This window comes from Carcharhinus amblyrhynchos, chromosome 5 (assembly GCF_965287045.1).
Source record: "Carcharhinus amblyrhynchos chromosome 5, sCarAmb.v2.hapA, whole genome shotgun sequence".
Taxonomy (NCBI): domain Eukaryota; kingdom Metazoa; phylum Chordata; class Chondrichthyes; order Carcharhiniformes; family Carcharhinidae; genus Carcharhinus; species Carcharhinus amblyrhynchos.
In genome coordinates, this window is record NC_137328.1 from 61,956,221 (window position 1) to 61,973,537 (window position 17,317).

The window sequence follows — 17,317 nt, forward strand, 5'->3', positions numbered from 1 at the left end:
TGTTACTCTGCTTATTTGTATTAAAATTATTTTTCTTGACCTCAAAGCTAGCACTGTCAAAGTTAGTCATTACAAAAAGAAAGTCATACCTTTGCACTTGATCAAGTATGCATCAACACATGCTGGGAAAAAAATTCTGTAAACTCTGGTATTGACATTCATGATTCAGTCACCATCCTCTTTGACATGGATTAAGATGATAAATATGCATTGTGAAGGAGTATCATATTGCTGATCAATATTAAGGCATTCACATTTTATCCTTGGAGAGTACCCAGAAATCAGCCACATCTCTGCTAAAGTCTTATGATTTTCCCATTGCAAGTGCCATAGCAGAGATGGCCCTACAACTCCTAAATACTGTTCTGTGTAGGCTTTGAGCAGTATAGATGTCCCCACTGAATACTCGTTCCTTTCGTCGTGACAGGATAAGAGAAGCTTTCAATGCCTCTGGCTCCCTTTTGAACAGCAATTAGACACTGGGTGGAATTTGAAGTAGATAGTTGAGTGGCTTCCCAATTTATTTTTATAGGTCTGCTTTACAACCAGCTATTTTTGCAGCGCCTTTCTTAGAACTCTTGGTGTTTGTGGAGCAGATCCTTGCCTACTGCATAAAATAGGTCAGGCACCTGAAACCATCTGTGAAGTCATAGCATAAAAGATCATAAAGACAGGATTGGCTCTTATGTCATTTTCCTCCACCAGAATGTGCCCACATCAGTGTATACAGCATGGTCCTTAGTAGAACAAAGTTAGTTAATTTTTTTAATGTATAGTTCGGTAGGAAAGGGATTGTATTATACGAGAGCCTAAGGAGTTTTAATGAAATTTCAATCTGATAAATTTAACTTTTCACACAATTTACAGTCTTAGTCATAATCTTGTCTGCATTGTAAGTGTTAAACTATGCAAAAACTAAACTCGTTCTACTTTTTAATTAGAAAAAAATTGCAATGTATTTCTATCCATTAGGAAAGAAATACTGAACTGATTTTAAAAGTAATTGAGTGGGAACTACTTTGTTTTAAGCAGATTTTGGAATTTTTAATTCTGCAGGTGAGGGAACAATTTTAAGATATTCATTGAATACTGGTATGAGTAGGAAAGAAATGTAATGTTTTCAATAGTTCTTCTTGTCCACTGCACTGTTTTTCAGAAGCAATTGAGATGCAGGTAATCTTCCTACTCCATATGCATTTCTCCATTTTAAAAGTAGTAAAGTTTTCAGTACACAAGTGGGAAAATGAGAAGTTTTGCTTAAGTATTGCTGTCCGTTGTTTCCCTTAGATATGCATTGTGAGGAATGTGCAACAAATATGTTAATATAAGAAGCCATAATAAAAATTGATTGTTACATACGTCACATTGAAAATTGAGACCAAACAGCATGCATGTATTTTTCTGGTAACTTGCATAATTTCCTTTTTAATTCTTAAATGTGGAACTAGTCAAGTTTAAGTTTTCTTATTGTATTATTAAATTCTGACTAGGTGGTTTACCCTTGCAATGTTTAGATTTTCAGAAAGGTTGATTCATTTTCAGCCTCAATGTAGGTTTGTACTGTATCGAATAAAGATCAGACTAGATTTGTCTTCTGAAAATCTGTTTGGAGAATTCCAACATTGAGAACTGTGTACTTGGTTATGCAAAGATTGAGTGTGAAGTTCTGTGAGGAAGATAAATCCCAACTCTGACAATGTTAATTGGATTAAAGTGCAAATATTCTCACAATGAACTAATAAAAATGAACGTGTTTGTGTATGTTGACCTGTAAACAAATTATTTTGTTTAATTCACTTTATTCTGGAACAATTGGTAATTTAAAGATATGTCTTCTGAACAAGCTTCTTTCAAAAGCAAAAAGCCTGTTTGTATTGGATATTCCTTTTACATGCACAACATTTAAGTGATTTGCTGCAGAAGTTAGTTTGGGTCTGTTTAAGGATTTTTAAAAATCCATGAGATGTGGGCTAGGTCAGCATTTATTACCCATCCCTAGTGGCTCATGTGACGGTGATAATGGGTTGCCTTCTTGAATGACTGCAGTCCATATGGTGTAGGTACATCCACAATTATGATAGGAAGAGAATTCTGAGATTTTGACCCAGTAACAGATGGAATGATATGTTATCAGTTCAGGATAGTGAATGACTTGGAGGGGAATTCTAGTTGGTATTCCCATGCATTTGCTGCTCTTGTACTTCTGAATGATAGTGAATGTGGGTTTGGAAGGTGCTGCCCAAGGAACCTGAGTGATTTTCTGCTATTCAACCCAGCAAGTCTGCCCCACCATTGAATGAGTTCATCACCTGTCTGATATCATAATCTTCAACTCCACTCTCCTGCTTTATCCCCATAATCCTTGATTCTCTTCCAGATTTAAATATGAGATGGACAGACTTTTAAAGCCCATCCTCTCTAGCCCTCTGTGGTAAATAATCCACATTTTCACAATTTGAGAAAAGAAATTTTTCACCTGTCTTAAATGGGTGGTCCCATACTCTGAGAATATACCTTCTGGTCCAAGACTTTTCTGCAACGGGAAGCAACCTCTCACTGTAGAGTCATAGAGTTTTACAGCACAGAAAGACACCCTTCAACCCACTGTCTCCATGCCATTGAGCACCTATCCTAATCCAATTTTCTAGCATTTGATCCGTAACCTTGTATGCTGTGCATTTCAGGTACTTATCTAAATATGTCTTAAATGTGAGACTTCCCACCTCCACCACCCTTCAAGCAGTGAGTTCCAGAATCCTACCATACTCTGGATGAAAAAGTTTTCTTCAAATTCCCTGCTAATTACCTTAAAGCTATGCCCCCTGGTTATTGATCCCTCTCTTAATGGAAAAAAACTCCTTTCTTTCTACCCTTACTATGCCCCTCATAATTTTGTACACTTCAATCAGGACCCTCTCAGTCTACTCTGCTTTAATGAAAACAAACCTGATCAAACCAACCTCTCCTCATAGCTGAAATTCTCCAGCTCAGGCACCATCCTGGTGAATCTCCTCTGCAACCTTCCTCATGCAATCACATCCTTCCTATAGCATGGTAAACAGAACTGTACATAGTACTCTAGCTGTCCCCTAATGAGCATTTTACACACCTCCATTATAACCTTCCTGCATTCATATTCTATGCCTTGACTAATAAAGGCAAATCTCCCATATGCTGTCTTAACCACTTTATCTAATTATCCTGTTGCCTTCCGGGATCTTTGAACATGCCTCCCTAGCTATGTTTGTTCCCTCTAGCATCCTACCATTCGTTGTGTATTTCTTTGTTAGCCCTCCGAAAATGCATCACTTCACACTTTCCAGGGTTAACTTTTATTTGTCCTGCCCATCTGACCAGCCCATCTCTATTGTCTCATAATCTAAGGCTTTTCTCCTCTCTGTTTATCACACTACTAATTTTTGTGTCATCTAATCATATCCTCCACATTTATGCCTAGATCATTAAGTACACTACAAACAGCAAGGGACACAGCACCAATCATTGCAGAAGCCTGTGGACACAGGCTTCTAGTCACCAAAAAAATAACTGAACATTACCTTCTGCCTCCTGCCACAAAGCCAATTTTGCATTCAATCTGCCAAGTTGTCCTGGGTCCCATGGGCTCATACTTTCTTGATCAGTCTCCCTTGAAGGATCTTGTCAAAAGCCTTACTGAAGTTTATGTAAACTATATCAACTGCATTGCCCTCATCTACACAACTAATCACCTCCTTGTAAAATTCGATCAAATTTATTAGACATCATCTCCCCTGATAAAGCTATGCTGACAATCCTTGATTAATCTTGCCCTTCCAATTGGAGATTAGTTCTGTCCTTCAAAAAGTATCCAAAAATTTCCCTACTATTGATGCTAAGCTCACTGGCCTGTAATTACCTGTTTTATCCTTACTTCTTGAATAATGGAACTGCATTAGTTGTCCCCCAATCATCTAGCACCTTTCTTGTGGACAGAGAGGATTTAAAAATTAACAACAGAGCTCCTGTAATCTCCTCTCTTGCCTAGTGTACATCTCATCTGAACATAGGGATCTATCCACTTTTCAGTCCTTGAAAACTGCAAATGCCTCCTCCCTCTCACTGCTGATCCGTTCAATTATAACACAGCCCCCCCCACCCTGCTTACTATACCGACATCATCCTTCTCCATAGTGAACATAGATGTAAAATATTCTTTAAATATCTCACCTACAACTTTCAGCTCCATACACACATCACCACTTTGGTCCTTAATGGGCCCTACTTTATTCCTAGTTACATTATTGCCTTTGATATACTTACAAAATACAAAGAAAATAGACAAAGAAAATTACAGCTCAGGAACAGGCCCTTTGGCCCTCCAAGCCTGCACTGACCATGTTGCCTGACTTAACTAAAACTCTCTACCCTTCCGGGGCCCATATCCCGCTATTCCCATCTTATTCATGTACTTGTCAAGACGCCTGTTAAAAGTCACTGCTGCATCCGCTTCTACTACTTCGCCCAGCAACAAGTTCCAGGCATCCACTATGTGTAAAAATTCTGCCTTGTATATCTCCTTTAAACCTATGCCCCCTAGTAATTGACTCTTCCACCCTGGAAAAAAAGCTTCTGACTATCCACTCTGTCCATGCCTCATAATCTTGTAGACTTCTATCAAGACTCCCCTCAATCTTTGTCGTTCCAAGGAAAACAAACCAAGTCTCTCCAACCTCTCCTCATGGCTAATGCCCTCTATACCAGGCAACACCCTGGTAAATCTTTTTGTATTCTCTCCAAAGCCTCCACATCCTTCTGGTAGTGTGGCGACCAGAATTGAACACTATATTCCAAGTGCAGCCTAACTAAGGTTCTATAAATCTGCAACATGACTTGCCAATTTTAAAACTCAATACCTTGGCCAATGAAGACAAGCGTGCCATATGCTTTTTTGACTACCTTTTCCACCTGCATTGCCACTTTCAGTGACCTGTGTACCTGTACACCCAGGTCCCTTTGCCTATCAATATTTTTAAGAGCTCTGTCATTTACTATCTGTATTAGACCTTCTAAAATGCATTACCTCACATTTGTCCAGATTAAATTCCATCTGCCATCTCTCTGCCCAAGTTGCCAACTGATCTTTGTCCTGCTGTATCCTCTGATAGTCCTCATCTCTATCTGCAAATCCACCAACCTTTGCGTCATCCACAAACCTACTAATCAATCCAGTTACATTTTCCTCCAAATCATTTATATATAGTACAAACAGCAAAGGTCCCAACACTGATCCCTGAGGAATGCCAGTTGTCACAGCCCTCTATTCAGAAACACACCCTTCGACTCCTACCCTCTGTCTTCTTAGACCGAGCAAATTTTGTATCCACCTTGCCAGCTCACCTCTGATCCCATGTGACTTCACCATCTGTACCAGCCTGCCATGAGGGACCTTGTCAAAGGCCTTACTGATATCCATGTAGAAAACATCCACTGCCCTATCCTCATCAACCATCTTCATCACTTCATTGAAAAACTTGATCAAGTTCGTGAGACATGACCACCCCCTTCGCAAAACCATGTTGCCTCTCTCTAATACATCCACTTATTTCCAAGTGGGAATAAAGCCTTTCTTGAAGAAGCCTCTCCAATAATGTCCCTACCAGTGATGTAAAGCTCACTGGCCTGTAATTATCTGGATTATTCTTGCTATCCTTCTTAAACAAAGGAACATTGACTATTCTCCAATCCTTTGGGACTTCCCCTGTAGCCAGTGAGGATACAAAGATTTTTCTCAAGACCCCAGCAATTGCCTCCCTTGACTCTTTCAGTATTCTAGGGTATATACCATCAGGCTTTGGGGACTTGTCTACCTTAATGTTTCTAAAGAACCCCAATACCTCCTTTTTGATTTCAACACGGCTCAAACTATCTACACATCTTTTCCCAGACTCGTCATCCACAAAGTCCTTCTCTTTGGTGAATACTGATGCAAAGTACTCATTTAATACCTCGCCTATTTCTTCTGGCTCCACGCATAGATTCCCTCCCTTGTCCTTGAGTGGGCAACCCTTTCCCTGGCTACCCTCTTGCTTTTTACATATGTATAAAAAGCTTTGGGAATTTCCTTAATCCTGCTGGCCAATGCTTTTTCATGACCACTTTTAGCCCTTCTTATTCCTTGCTTAAGTTTCTTTCTACTTTCCTTGTATTCCACACTTGCTTCATGTGTTCCCAGCCCCCTAGTTTTGACAAATGCTTCCTTTTTCTCTTTGACCAGGCTCACAGTATCTCTCGTTATCCAAGATTCTCAAAACTGGCCATATTTATCCTTCATCCTTACAGGAATGAATCCCTATTAATACCTAGGGATTTTCATTTACTTTGTCCACTAATGATTTTTCATGCCACCTCTTCGCCATCCTTCTTTTTAAATACCCCTCTGCATTTTCTATACCCATCTAGGGCATCCATTGTTTTGAGACCCCCTATATCTGACATAAGCATCCCTTTCTTTCCTTATCCAATCCTGGACTCTCCCACAACCTCTCAGCACCTAGCCTGTCAAACCCCCTAACAATCCTATAAATCTCAATAAGATTGCCTGTCATTTTTCTAAACTCCAAAGATATGTAGGACCATGGGAGCCTAAGTTGGCATGGAAGGTACAAAGAGGCAATGGGGTTTATTGCAGGCATGAGTTGGCATGGATGGGGCATGGGGAGTGGGTGGAGGGAATGAGGACTAATGGGCTAAACATTTTTATTTCAACAGGGACCAAGTCTGAGACTGACCTTTTAACCAACGCACTCCAGCACTTAGCCACCTGTGGCTGTCTCCAACCTGCTTCTGGGGCTGGTAGACCCAACACTGGCGTGCACCCACCCCCACCACCCCTCCCCCCACTGAAGAAAAATCTAGTTTCTGGGGGCTTTCTTGTGGGGTGCACTGAGCCAGGAACTTTGCAAGCTCCATGCACCTGCCTCAGGAGCAAAAATTCAAGCCAATGTTTACACTGTGTCTCAATTTTGGAACTATATTAAAGCAGGTTTGAAATGTAAAATGGGCTGAGCTGCATTCACAAATCAGGCCTATTTCATCTCCTGGATGGTTTGTGGCTGCAAACTAATGTCAGATAGAAATGCAATGTATCCAATTGGTATTGCGCAGTGCTTTATCATTAGCTAAGCTTGAATAGGACTACATTGTGATTAGGCTTCCTGTTTTAAATGTTTTGTGTAGAGAAAGCTTTAACTCTTGAAGAATTTGCTTTGTTCAGACTGAACTGCTATATGATTAAATGAGCTGAGGATGAAAATATTTGGCAATTTGATGTTTCTGCCTCTTGCTTATAGACGGATATTTTGCTCTCAGTGCAAGGGGACGATCTATCAGTTCGTCCTGCTGGTTGATCGGTGAGGTGAGCTGGTAAAATCAGATTAGAGGCAAAAAATCGGGTTCGCACCCAATTTCTCATCTTACGATGTTACCAGCACTGATGTGCCTGCAAAATTGGCTTTGCACGCTTTAATAAGGTAATTATCTTAAATAAGGAAATATTCATTATCTTATTTAAATATTATTAGTGAGCCCTGGACGCTATTATCTGGGCTCACTTGAACTTACCTGCTCACTGGTCACGGTCCTCATTTGAAAGGATCACAAATGGTCCCCAGTAATGGGGATCAGGCGTGATGGCCTCACCGGTGGGAATGGAAGCCAAATTGAAGCTCCCTGGGTGATCGTAGGCAGGTCAGGGCACTGCCTCTTATGGTACCTGGATTACCTGCAATTTCGTATTTCTCATATTTATGACTGCTCCTTCCCATTTTCTAAATGATCATTGGGACGTTAACTGTGCTTGACTTTTCACAGTGGGCTTCCAGCACCTGAAATATTTTGCTGATGTTACATTGTTCTCATTGCCCTGACTTACGTTTAAAATGATTTAAGCATAAACCAACATTTATTGGCACGGGTGTATCAATGTAATAATACGTGATAATAACAGTAAAAATAATGCAATTTAGAATTGGGGTATCCAGTGATAAACAGTCAATATTCACTCAAAATCACTCGTGATTTGAACAATTTGTCCTGTTTAGTGAAAATTCACTAGAATCATTTGCCTTTGATTGGGATAGAACTACATTTGAGGTAAATAAAACATATTTAAATGCCATCTAAATTATCAAGACTCTCAGTCCTTTTGTATAAATAACATTTTATTCATTGTCCCCGAAGAATATTTAATTGTCATTATCACATCAATAAGCTACAGCAATCAAATCCAAATAGTCATCGCTATTACAGAAATTGTTCCATCCTATCCTTATCAGAGTGTGTCAGGAATTTCTAATCTGCTGATTTAATCAAAATGCAAAAGTACTTAAATATCAAGTTAAAATTACATTAGTGCGCAAACATCTCCAGATATTATTTCGAAAATTGAGAAATGCTGCTGGTCATTATTTGTTGAGGCCGTGAATATATAAACTGGTCTTTGTGTTTGAGCTACAAGTTAATTATACTTTGTGTTCATAGAAGATACTTAAATTGTTGCGTTAGAGTATACCAAATAAGTATATCAAATAAGTAAATATAACATAATTAGGTTGTATTGAACTATTATAAACTGGTTCACTTACATTGATGTTCAAAGACTTACATAGTAAAATATTGGCATCTTTCCATGTGATCAGAGCACAGACTACTGCTTTGCGGGGATATTTCTCCATTAGTTTGTATAAAGCATTGGACTGGCTATTAAGCTGAAATCTTAAAATCATTTAAATCACAATAAGCTGCCTTCTGCTGAACATATTCCTACTGATCAAATGACACGTTCAAATAGTATCATACTAAACAACTACTTTATGAATCAGCACAGCCTTAATTTATCATAAATTTGAGTCTGTCCCAGATATGTCCATATTTTAACTCAATACAAGACTAAGGTACATTTTTAAATGAAAATGGAACTTGATAATTTTTTCTTCTGCTTTTATTCTGTATGTAGGAGGTCCACTTATTAATTTCAGTTACCTTTGTTTACACAGAACATCCTTTGATCCAATCCTCTGCTAACTGAATCAATTGCTAGCATTAGAATCAAACAGCCTTTTATAAACTGCAACAGTCTACACTCCTACCTTCTTTGATAAGTTGAAAATACATATTAATCATTTCAGAATAGTGAAAACCAATTTTCAGCATTTGCATTCCTTAATAGAATTTCTCTATGCCAAAGTATAATATTCTTCAAATTGCCATAAATGATATTTCTACACTATTGTTGCCTCCTTATATTACATCCTAAACATGAAGTACTTCTTTAGCACCTGTGCTGGAAACTATTGAGAAGACAAGGTCTTTTGAACAGACATTAATGTCTGGTTAGGCCATAGGAAACTTGATTGATGGACACTGCATAGATTTAATAGACCTTAACTATTATAATATAACATATGTCATCAATTTTGTTCATTCCAAAACATGGGTTTAGATAGTCAGTGCTTTCCTTTCCTGTTTTTCCCCAATCTTTTACCAAGATGTTGGTGCTGCTACCATATATGTGAGAAGATCTGTAATCCTAAAAGTCATTAATTTCTGGCAAAACAGATACTATCTGCCATTTTTATCACTGTTTCTTTAACTTTCTCCCTGTGACAGGTTGTTTGACACCACACATTTCAGCTGAAGGAACATGGTGCATCATGGGTCCATTGCCATCAATAACGTTTCTTCATGTTTAGTCACCAGAGTCTGCATTGAGGATTCTTACTTGCTACTCATTGAAAAATCAAGTAGTCAGCCATTTAAGATCCAGGGACACTATAAGCAACATTTTAAATGATCTATGAAGCTGGATGAAATGCTAACAACATGTGACCGGCTTTTATGCTTTTGACGTGACACAAGCTAAAAATTTAACAATATCATGAAGTTTCTGTAACTCACAAAACGAAAGAACAAATCCCAGTCAAGTATACTTTATTCACTTACGGCTCAACATAGCTGCACTAAGTGCTGTCCATTCTTTACTGAAACGAAACATTCTACTTTCAAACTGAGGTTGTCATCTCAAAAATATTTTAACTTTAAGCAAACAAAAACACAAACACATCTACATTTAACCCTAATCTTTCTGAACAAGAACTCCAGACAAAGAGAACAGATTATATCACCGATTCTCTAAGGCCTGAAAGTGCTGGTACACATATGTACACACTTCCTGGCAAACTCAGTCAATTTTATAAAGACTATTTTGACAGTTGTGTGGGATCAAGTTGCTGATAGAGGTATTTTTATTATTTTATTTCTGTTGGTTAAACAATGTTTGAACTTCCTCAGGCGATGAGTAGAGCATTTTAACACTTAAAAATGCTTGCTGTAGCACTTTTTCAGCTAACTGTGTGTTGTTTTGATCTACACATGTTTATCAATTACCAACATTTTAATGAGACAAATTTTGCAGTCATGAGGATTGTGTTTCTTTGATTCTTCATAATCTTTTACAATAAAATATAGTATGTTTATTACTTGCTTTGGTATACTGAGTTTTTCAAAACGTTTTACATAGTTGAAATTCTATTACAGTCTGACCCATTTTATTTTACTCTGATTTGTATAGTTTCTGTCAAAAGTGAAAATCTGTGTGGCTGATATACATTTGAAAATTAAAGCTATTGCAGAACATTGTTGTTTTTTAGGAAACTTAGCAGTAACTAATACAAGTAATAACTCTCAAGCTTTAAGTCATGGCAGTTATACAGGAATAATTTGTAACTATAGAGCCCCAGTAATATAACAGAAGTCGTACAGCATACAAGAGGAACAACAACTATTTACAAAGAAAGGAAGTTTGTAAATATATTAAGGGTGTGTTTTGAACAATTTATATGGTGGTTATTCCTCTATCATTTCAACATGTTAAATTTTTTAACATTTTTCTTCAATGATTAGGGTTAACATCTAGAGATACACAACATTGATCAGAAATGTGATTAGGTGAACATTTTGTGAAATTCATTTGTTCAGAGTAGGGCTCACAAACTTTAACTACACACTCCCCAGTACATTGTATGAAAAAGAAAATAGGCACTGATCACAGAAAACTTAGTTTTCAGTATCCTCAATCAATGGTGTGTTAGGTGCATGGAGTAAGTATAGAATTTCATTAAAAGTATTGAAAAAACATACTTTAATGCTAATCTTTGTTTTATCTGAAAGAGTAGCTTTCATCATCATACTCCAGTTCATCATCTTCATCTTCATCTAACAGTCCATACTTAAATTTGCGGTAAACGGTACCATCCTGGCCCATGTAGACAATATCATCATCATCATCCTCTTCATCGTATATTTCTTCCTGACGATCCTTGTAGTCAGTTGCCTGATTTTCTCGAAAACTAACACTGTCCCTGGTTGCATTATAAACTGGAATGGGTTTGGCTTGATTGGGCAGTTTCTCATATCCTGCTCTGTTCGTGGATTTTGCTTTTGAACGAGTCTTCAGCAGAAGGAATATCCCCATACCAATACCTATGATGAGCAGTACTGAGGCAGTGGCAAATAAAGCAGGTTTGCCTGTCCCCTCCCCATCCGGAATGACAATTGCTTTTTTTAAAACACATTCATCTGAATTTTTTAAAAAGGAAAATAGATGTAAGATTTCCACATGTCATGTTGAGTAATCTTTTTGGAATAACAAATACAAACTGATTAATTGGTGCACATTAAAAACAAACTGCATAGAAATTACTGATTGGGGCTAAATTGATCCGAAAATTAAATAGCGAAAAACCCAGCATTGAAGATAAAATAAATACATAGAATTTACTGTAGTGCTTTGAAGTCATCTAATTGATGATTCATTGTGAATCAATACAGATACAATATATATTTATCAGAATACTCAATTTTTCAAAGATACCCAACCTCTGATGAGAAAAAATATAGTACCTGGTCACTATCTTAACTGCCTGACCATTCTTGCTGGGCTGGCAGAATTAATATTTTTCCTTTAGATTTTGAATTTATTCCAATAAATACATGTTTTTTACAAAATAATATTTGTGAGCTATATTATAACATAGACATTTTATGACTTGCTAACCTGAATTTATCTGTGGTGCTCAAAAACTAAAATGCATTTATCACAATTAAGGTGACGTTTGATGGAGTGCCAAATCTTCCTACGTTTTTGGGATTTTTGAGAATTTGTCACATTTTCTTTTCTTGTGTAGTTGATGTTGTCTCATCAAATACTTTTCTGACACACTTATTGAAGAACAAATAGAAAATACTGAAAAGAATGAAGAGACTTTTGCTTCTTCCGTTTCACCATCCCCTCACGAGCATGGGAAATTCCACCCACATGAAGATAATATTTTGAGAGAGTTGAGGTCAAATCCTGAGCAGACATGTCTTGAAGAAACCAAAGAGTAAATTTTCACCTCCAAAGGGGGTTGGGGGTCAGGTGAGATGGTAAAGCTTCCAAATTCTCAATTCATACTTCCAGGTTAAGTGGAGGAGGACAGCCAACTAGTTTGCATGAATTGAGCTAGCCCTTTAAATAATGAAGCTCACAGCCTCATATTTCACAGGTTTTACAGAAATAACCCTGCCAGTGATATTGCTCAGACCTCAGGAGATCTGGCAGTTAAAGGAAGGCCAGCGCAGCTTTGGAGAATGAGGATGAGTGTCTTTATAGTACTGTGTATAGGCCAAGAGGAGCAGGAATTCAAGATCAGGCCCTCCAAGTTTACCCTCTTGCCTTTCATCTGACCCTGCCATAGAGTTCCTAACAACCTCTCCCAGGCTCAGGGAGTGAATCCTTCCCACAACACTCCTCAGTAGCAGCTGCAGGTTCCCTACTTGGGACTGCAACTATACGAGCAGAGTGGTGGGAAGGATGTTAGAAGGAAGAGAGATGTTTGGTATCTTCCAAATGGGGTTTTGGGGCAGGATGCCCTCCATACAAATGTTGAGTAACCACGGTGGTCAAAATCTAGGTGCATAACTTCAAGGCTCTGGATGCATTGCCAGAAGGTGTTTAACAGCTTATTCCAGAGTTCTCCTCACCCAACCGGAAACCAAGGCTGCCATGAGATCAACTGCTAGGTGGGAGTCATAGCAAAGTAAGTATGTATGTAATGGAGTCAAAACACCACAGCATATGGGGAAACTTGGAATTTTGTGCTTTCCAACTGGCACTTTGCCCTTTTCCTTCTCCATTGCATCTGTAACCTGCTCCTGTCAATATCAGGACTTAAAACTCTGCCACGTTCTTCTGCCAATATTATTTTTAGTATCCACAATGATACAGTCCAGCTAAAAGTATTCATAGAATTCCTACACTACAGGAGGAGGCCATTTGGCCCATTGCATCTGTACCAACAACAATCCCACCCAGGCCCTATTCCTGTAACCCTATGCATTTACCTTGCTAATCCCTCACATCTTTGGACTGTGGGAGGAAAACTGGAGCACAGAGGAAACCCATACAGACATGGGGAGAATGTGCAAATTCCACACACAGTACCCCAAGGCTGGAGTTGAACCTGGGACCCTGGTGCTATGAAGCAGCAGTTCTAACCACTGGGCCATTGTGCCACTGGATTCATAAGGACTCTTTGCAAACTTGATGAATAAATAAAACGTACTTATATAAATACTAAAAAAGATTGCTCAGAATCAACACAATCGACACAATTCTTAATTTTCAATGGACATGTTAATTGGTTCAATCAGAGGTAGCTTTTACTTTAGCTGAAGAGCAATGGCAACTTAAATGAATTTTGCTGAATACACTAACAGTCTTACCAAATCTCGTGTCACAATCACAGCAGTCTTCAATATCAGACACAGTAGATCTGCAGCAGTTCAAACAATTGCCATCGTCGAGGTTTAGTAAGAGTCCAGGGTGACAATTTGTGCAGTTGTAAAGACCTGGTCCTTTACACTCCAGACAACTGTCATGACATTTGTCACACATGATCTCTGGGTGCTAATCAGGGGGAAAAAACAGGTATTAAGAATAATGAATGTCAATTAGTTATGTCAACAAACTGCAACATTTCTTATCTGCGCACTGTTCCATTGCTTTGGTAAGCAGAGATTATTTTTGTTGGATCAATACTATTTATAAATTTTAATCGATTTCTATTAAAAATAATAATGTGGATAATATTAAGCAAATGAGTTTAAAGGTAAAAAATGTATGTTTAGATTAGCGTTGAATCAGTGTTTTACTAATTGTAGCATCAGGTTAATATAAAGATCTGCCCGTCTTTCACATTTCATGATGCCTTAATGTTAGTCCTTCCAGCGCAAAACTCTTTCTCTGTGAGTCATACTTCATGCTGTTCCTTCACTATGTATCTTTGGGAGACATAGGGTGCAATCTTATGAAAATAGCTTGAAGTGCCGAATGAGCGGGAAAGTGAGAGAGTTTCAGACTGTAGTCTGGGCAAGTTTGAAAATCCCATTTTACGGCACTTTGTGCAAAGAAAGTGACAGGATGCTTCCTTGCCAGCAGGGGGCAGCCTCAGCTCGCCAGAAAGCCAGTTGCTGAGCCCGAGATGCTGTAATACCCTAGTACAGGGAGGTGTCCTGCCACCTGCCCACGAACATCGGAACCACCCCCCCCCCCCCGCCCCGCCGCAGGACATTTACTCCCCCTCCCACCATGGACATCAGGAATCATCCCCCCCACTACCCCGATGGAAATCAGGACATCTCCCGACGATTGCCTCCCTGCAGAGTTCCCACCTCCCCAATCACTCCTTCTGCAGAGTCCCATCCCTCCCTCCCCGATCACCCCCCATTCCACTCTCTCCTACCAATCGCACCACCCCCCCAGCAGCGTTTCCTCCTTCCCTCCCACTCCAGAGAGTTCCTTCCCTCCCATCTCTGTGGAGCTCCTCGCTTGTCTTCCCCCCATCCCATAAGGAAGCAAAATACGAAAAGTACAATTAAACAAACAGTAAATAAGTATTTGATGATGCAAAACCGGGGAACCCTGTAGAAATTGAGACTATGAAAATTAACCAAAGCTGAAGCAAAATAAATTGATCTATGATTTTCTGCCTTATTAATTTATCAGTTTCTGAACTCCTTATATTAACTGATTTTTTTTGGTACAATCTTCATTTAGAGGTGTAACAACATTGCCAACTGTGATCCTAATAATCCACTGTGTCAGTTTGGATAACATACATCTTTTACTGCATACTTGGAACTTTGTGTTAAAACGGAAGACAAAGCCCATATTTTATAACTGTGTTCAGAAAAGATACAGAGCGATATAGCTATATTAGTTATGTTATTAATTAGCTACATCAGTTATGAAGATAGATTAGAGAAGTTTGGATTATTTTTCTTGGAGAAAAGAAGGTTTAGAGGTTTGATAGAAGTATTCAAAATAATGAAATGTCAGGACAGAGCTGCTAGGTAGAAATTATTCCCATTCATGAAAGGAGAGCATAGTTGTAAAGAAATTGGCAAAATAAGAAAAGTAACATGAGGAAAATCTTTTTCATGTGAAAAGTGTTTGAAGTTTGGCATTGTGGTCGCAGTAGGTTCAACTGAAGCCTTCCAAAGGAAAATAGACAGTTATCAAAGAAAGGATAATGTACAGGATTACAGGGAGAAGGCAGGATAATGACACTAAGTGAATTGGTCAGTTAGAAAGCCAGTGCAGATGCGATGGACAAAATGGCCACTTTGCTATAACATTTCTGTGCATCTATTTAACAATCAATACATGTTTAATACCTCTGATAACAGATATTCCCCAGCAAAACACTGAGAACTGCAGATACTTCCAACCATCCCGAAGCCCCAAAAGCAGGAAGTACATCGAATAGGTCCTTTGCCTGTGAGAAAAAGACAGAAGTTGTATTGTCAGTGAACCAGCTTAACTCTTGGTATCTAACTGGAATGAGCTCTGCATCTAACTGAAAACTCAATGAAAGACTTCAAATATGCCCATATGGATCTAATGCTGCTTATACAGATTTAAATGATTTTGGACTTGGATATAGCTATTTTTTAAAAAAATGGCAGCGCACAGGTAAATGCATTTGCTATTCTCCTTCCAAGATAGGCTTCACATTGCAAAGGAATATAAAAACAGAAATTAAATAACATTGCCAACAGCCTCATAGAAAATCATCAAACATTTTTCAATTATCCACAAATTATTTATGTTTTTACTTGGTAGTTTGTTTGATTTTTATTTAAGTCAACCTGGAAATTATTTCTGTGCCAACAAAAACAGAAAATGCTGGAAAATCTCAGCAGGCCTGACAGCATCTGTGGCAAGAGAACAGAGCTAATGTTTCATCTGAGCTCTGACAAAGAGTCATCCAGGCTTGAAATGTTAGCTGTATAGCTAACTTGTTAAAGGCTGTGTTGGAACACAGGAGCAGGAGTAGGCCAGTCAGCCCCACCATTCAATACAATCATGGCTGATCATCCAGATCAATGCTTTTCCTCATATCCCTTCATATCATTGGTATTTAGAAATCAGTCAATCTCTGCTCTAAACACACTCAATGACTGAGCTTCCATAGCTCCCTGGGGTAGAAAATTCCAAACATTATCAACCCTCTGAATATTAAAAAACGCTCTCATCTTATTCTGAAGTGACTTCCCCCTTATTTTGAAATTGTATCCCCTGGATCTAGAATTCCCAACCGGGGAAGAAAACAAATGGCTTGCATTTATCCCGTCTATCCCTTTATGTATTTGTCAAGTTTCAGTGAGATTACGTCTCATTCTTTGAAACCCTAGAGAATATGTGTCTAATTTCCCCAACCTCTCTTCAGATGACAGTCCTGTATTTCCCAGAACAAGTCTGGTGAACCTCCATTGCACTCCTGCTATGGCAGTTATACCCTTTCAAAGGTGAGGGAACCAAAACTGCATACAGTACTCTAGGTTCTGTCAATCTACCTTCCAACACAACTGAAGTAGGGCTTCATGAGTCCTCTACTCAAATTCCCTTGTGATAAAGGCCAACCTATTATCAGCTTTCTTAACTGCTTGCCTGTATGTTAGCCTTCCATGATTGTACATCTACACTTCTAATTTCTTACCATTTGAGAAATATTCTGTACATCCATTCCTTCAACAAAGTGAATAACGTCCAATGTTTCCACATTATATTCCATCTGCCATGTTCTCATGCACTCAAATTCTCTCAAGTCTGCTCAAATTCTCTTGAAGTCACTTTGCATCTTTCTTATGACACACATTCCCACTTAGCTTTGTGTTAACTGTGAACTGGGGAATATTACATTTGGTTTCCACAGCCAAATCATTGGTATATATTGTA

At 38.6% G+C, this 17,317-nt stretch overlaps 1 protein-coding gene across 1 annotated transcript in view; it reads right to left on the reverse strand.

The window, feature by feature from the left end:
• Positions 1-11,194: 11,194 nt before the first annotated feature.
• Positions 11,195-17,317, reverse strand: part of pcsk5b (proprotein convertase subtilisin/kexin type 5b) — a 338,718-nt gene continuing 332,595 nt past the window's right edge. The window contains exons 36-38 of the mRNA XM_080188893.1: positions 15,754-15,854; positions 13,801-13,984; positions 11,195-11,613 (exon numbers count right to left, since the gene is read on the reverse strand). Coding sequence (XP_080045019.1) covers positions 11,195-11,613; positions 13,801-13,984; positions 15,754-15,854 — 704 coding nt within the window. The remainder of the gene's footprint in view (positions 11,614-13,800; positions 13,985-15,753; positions 15,855-17,317) is intronic.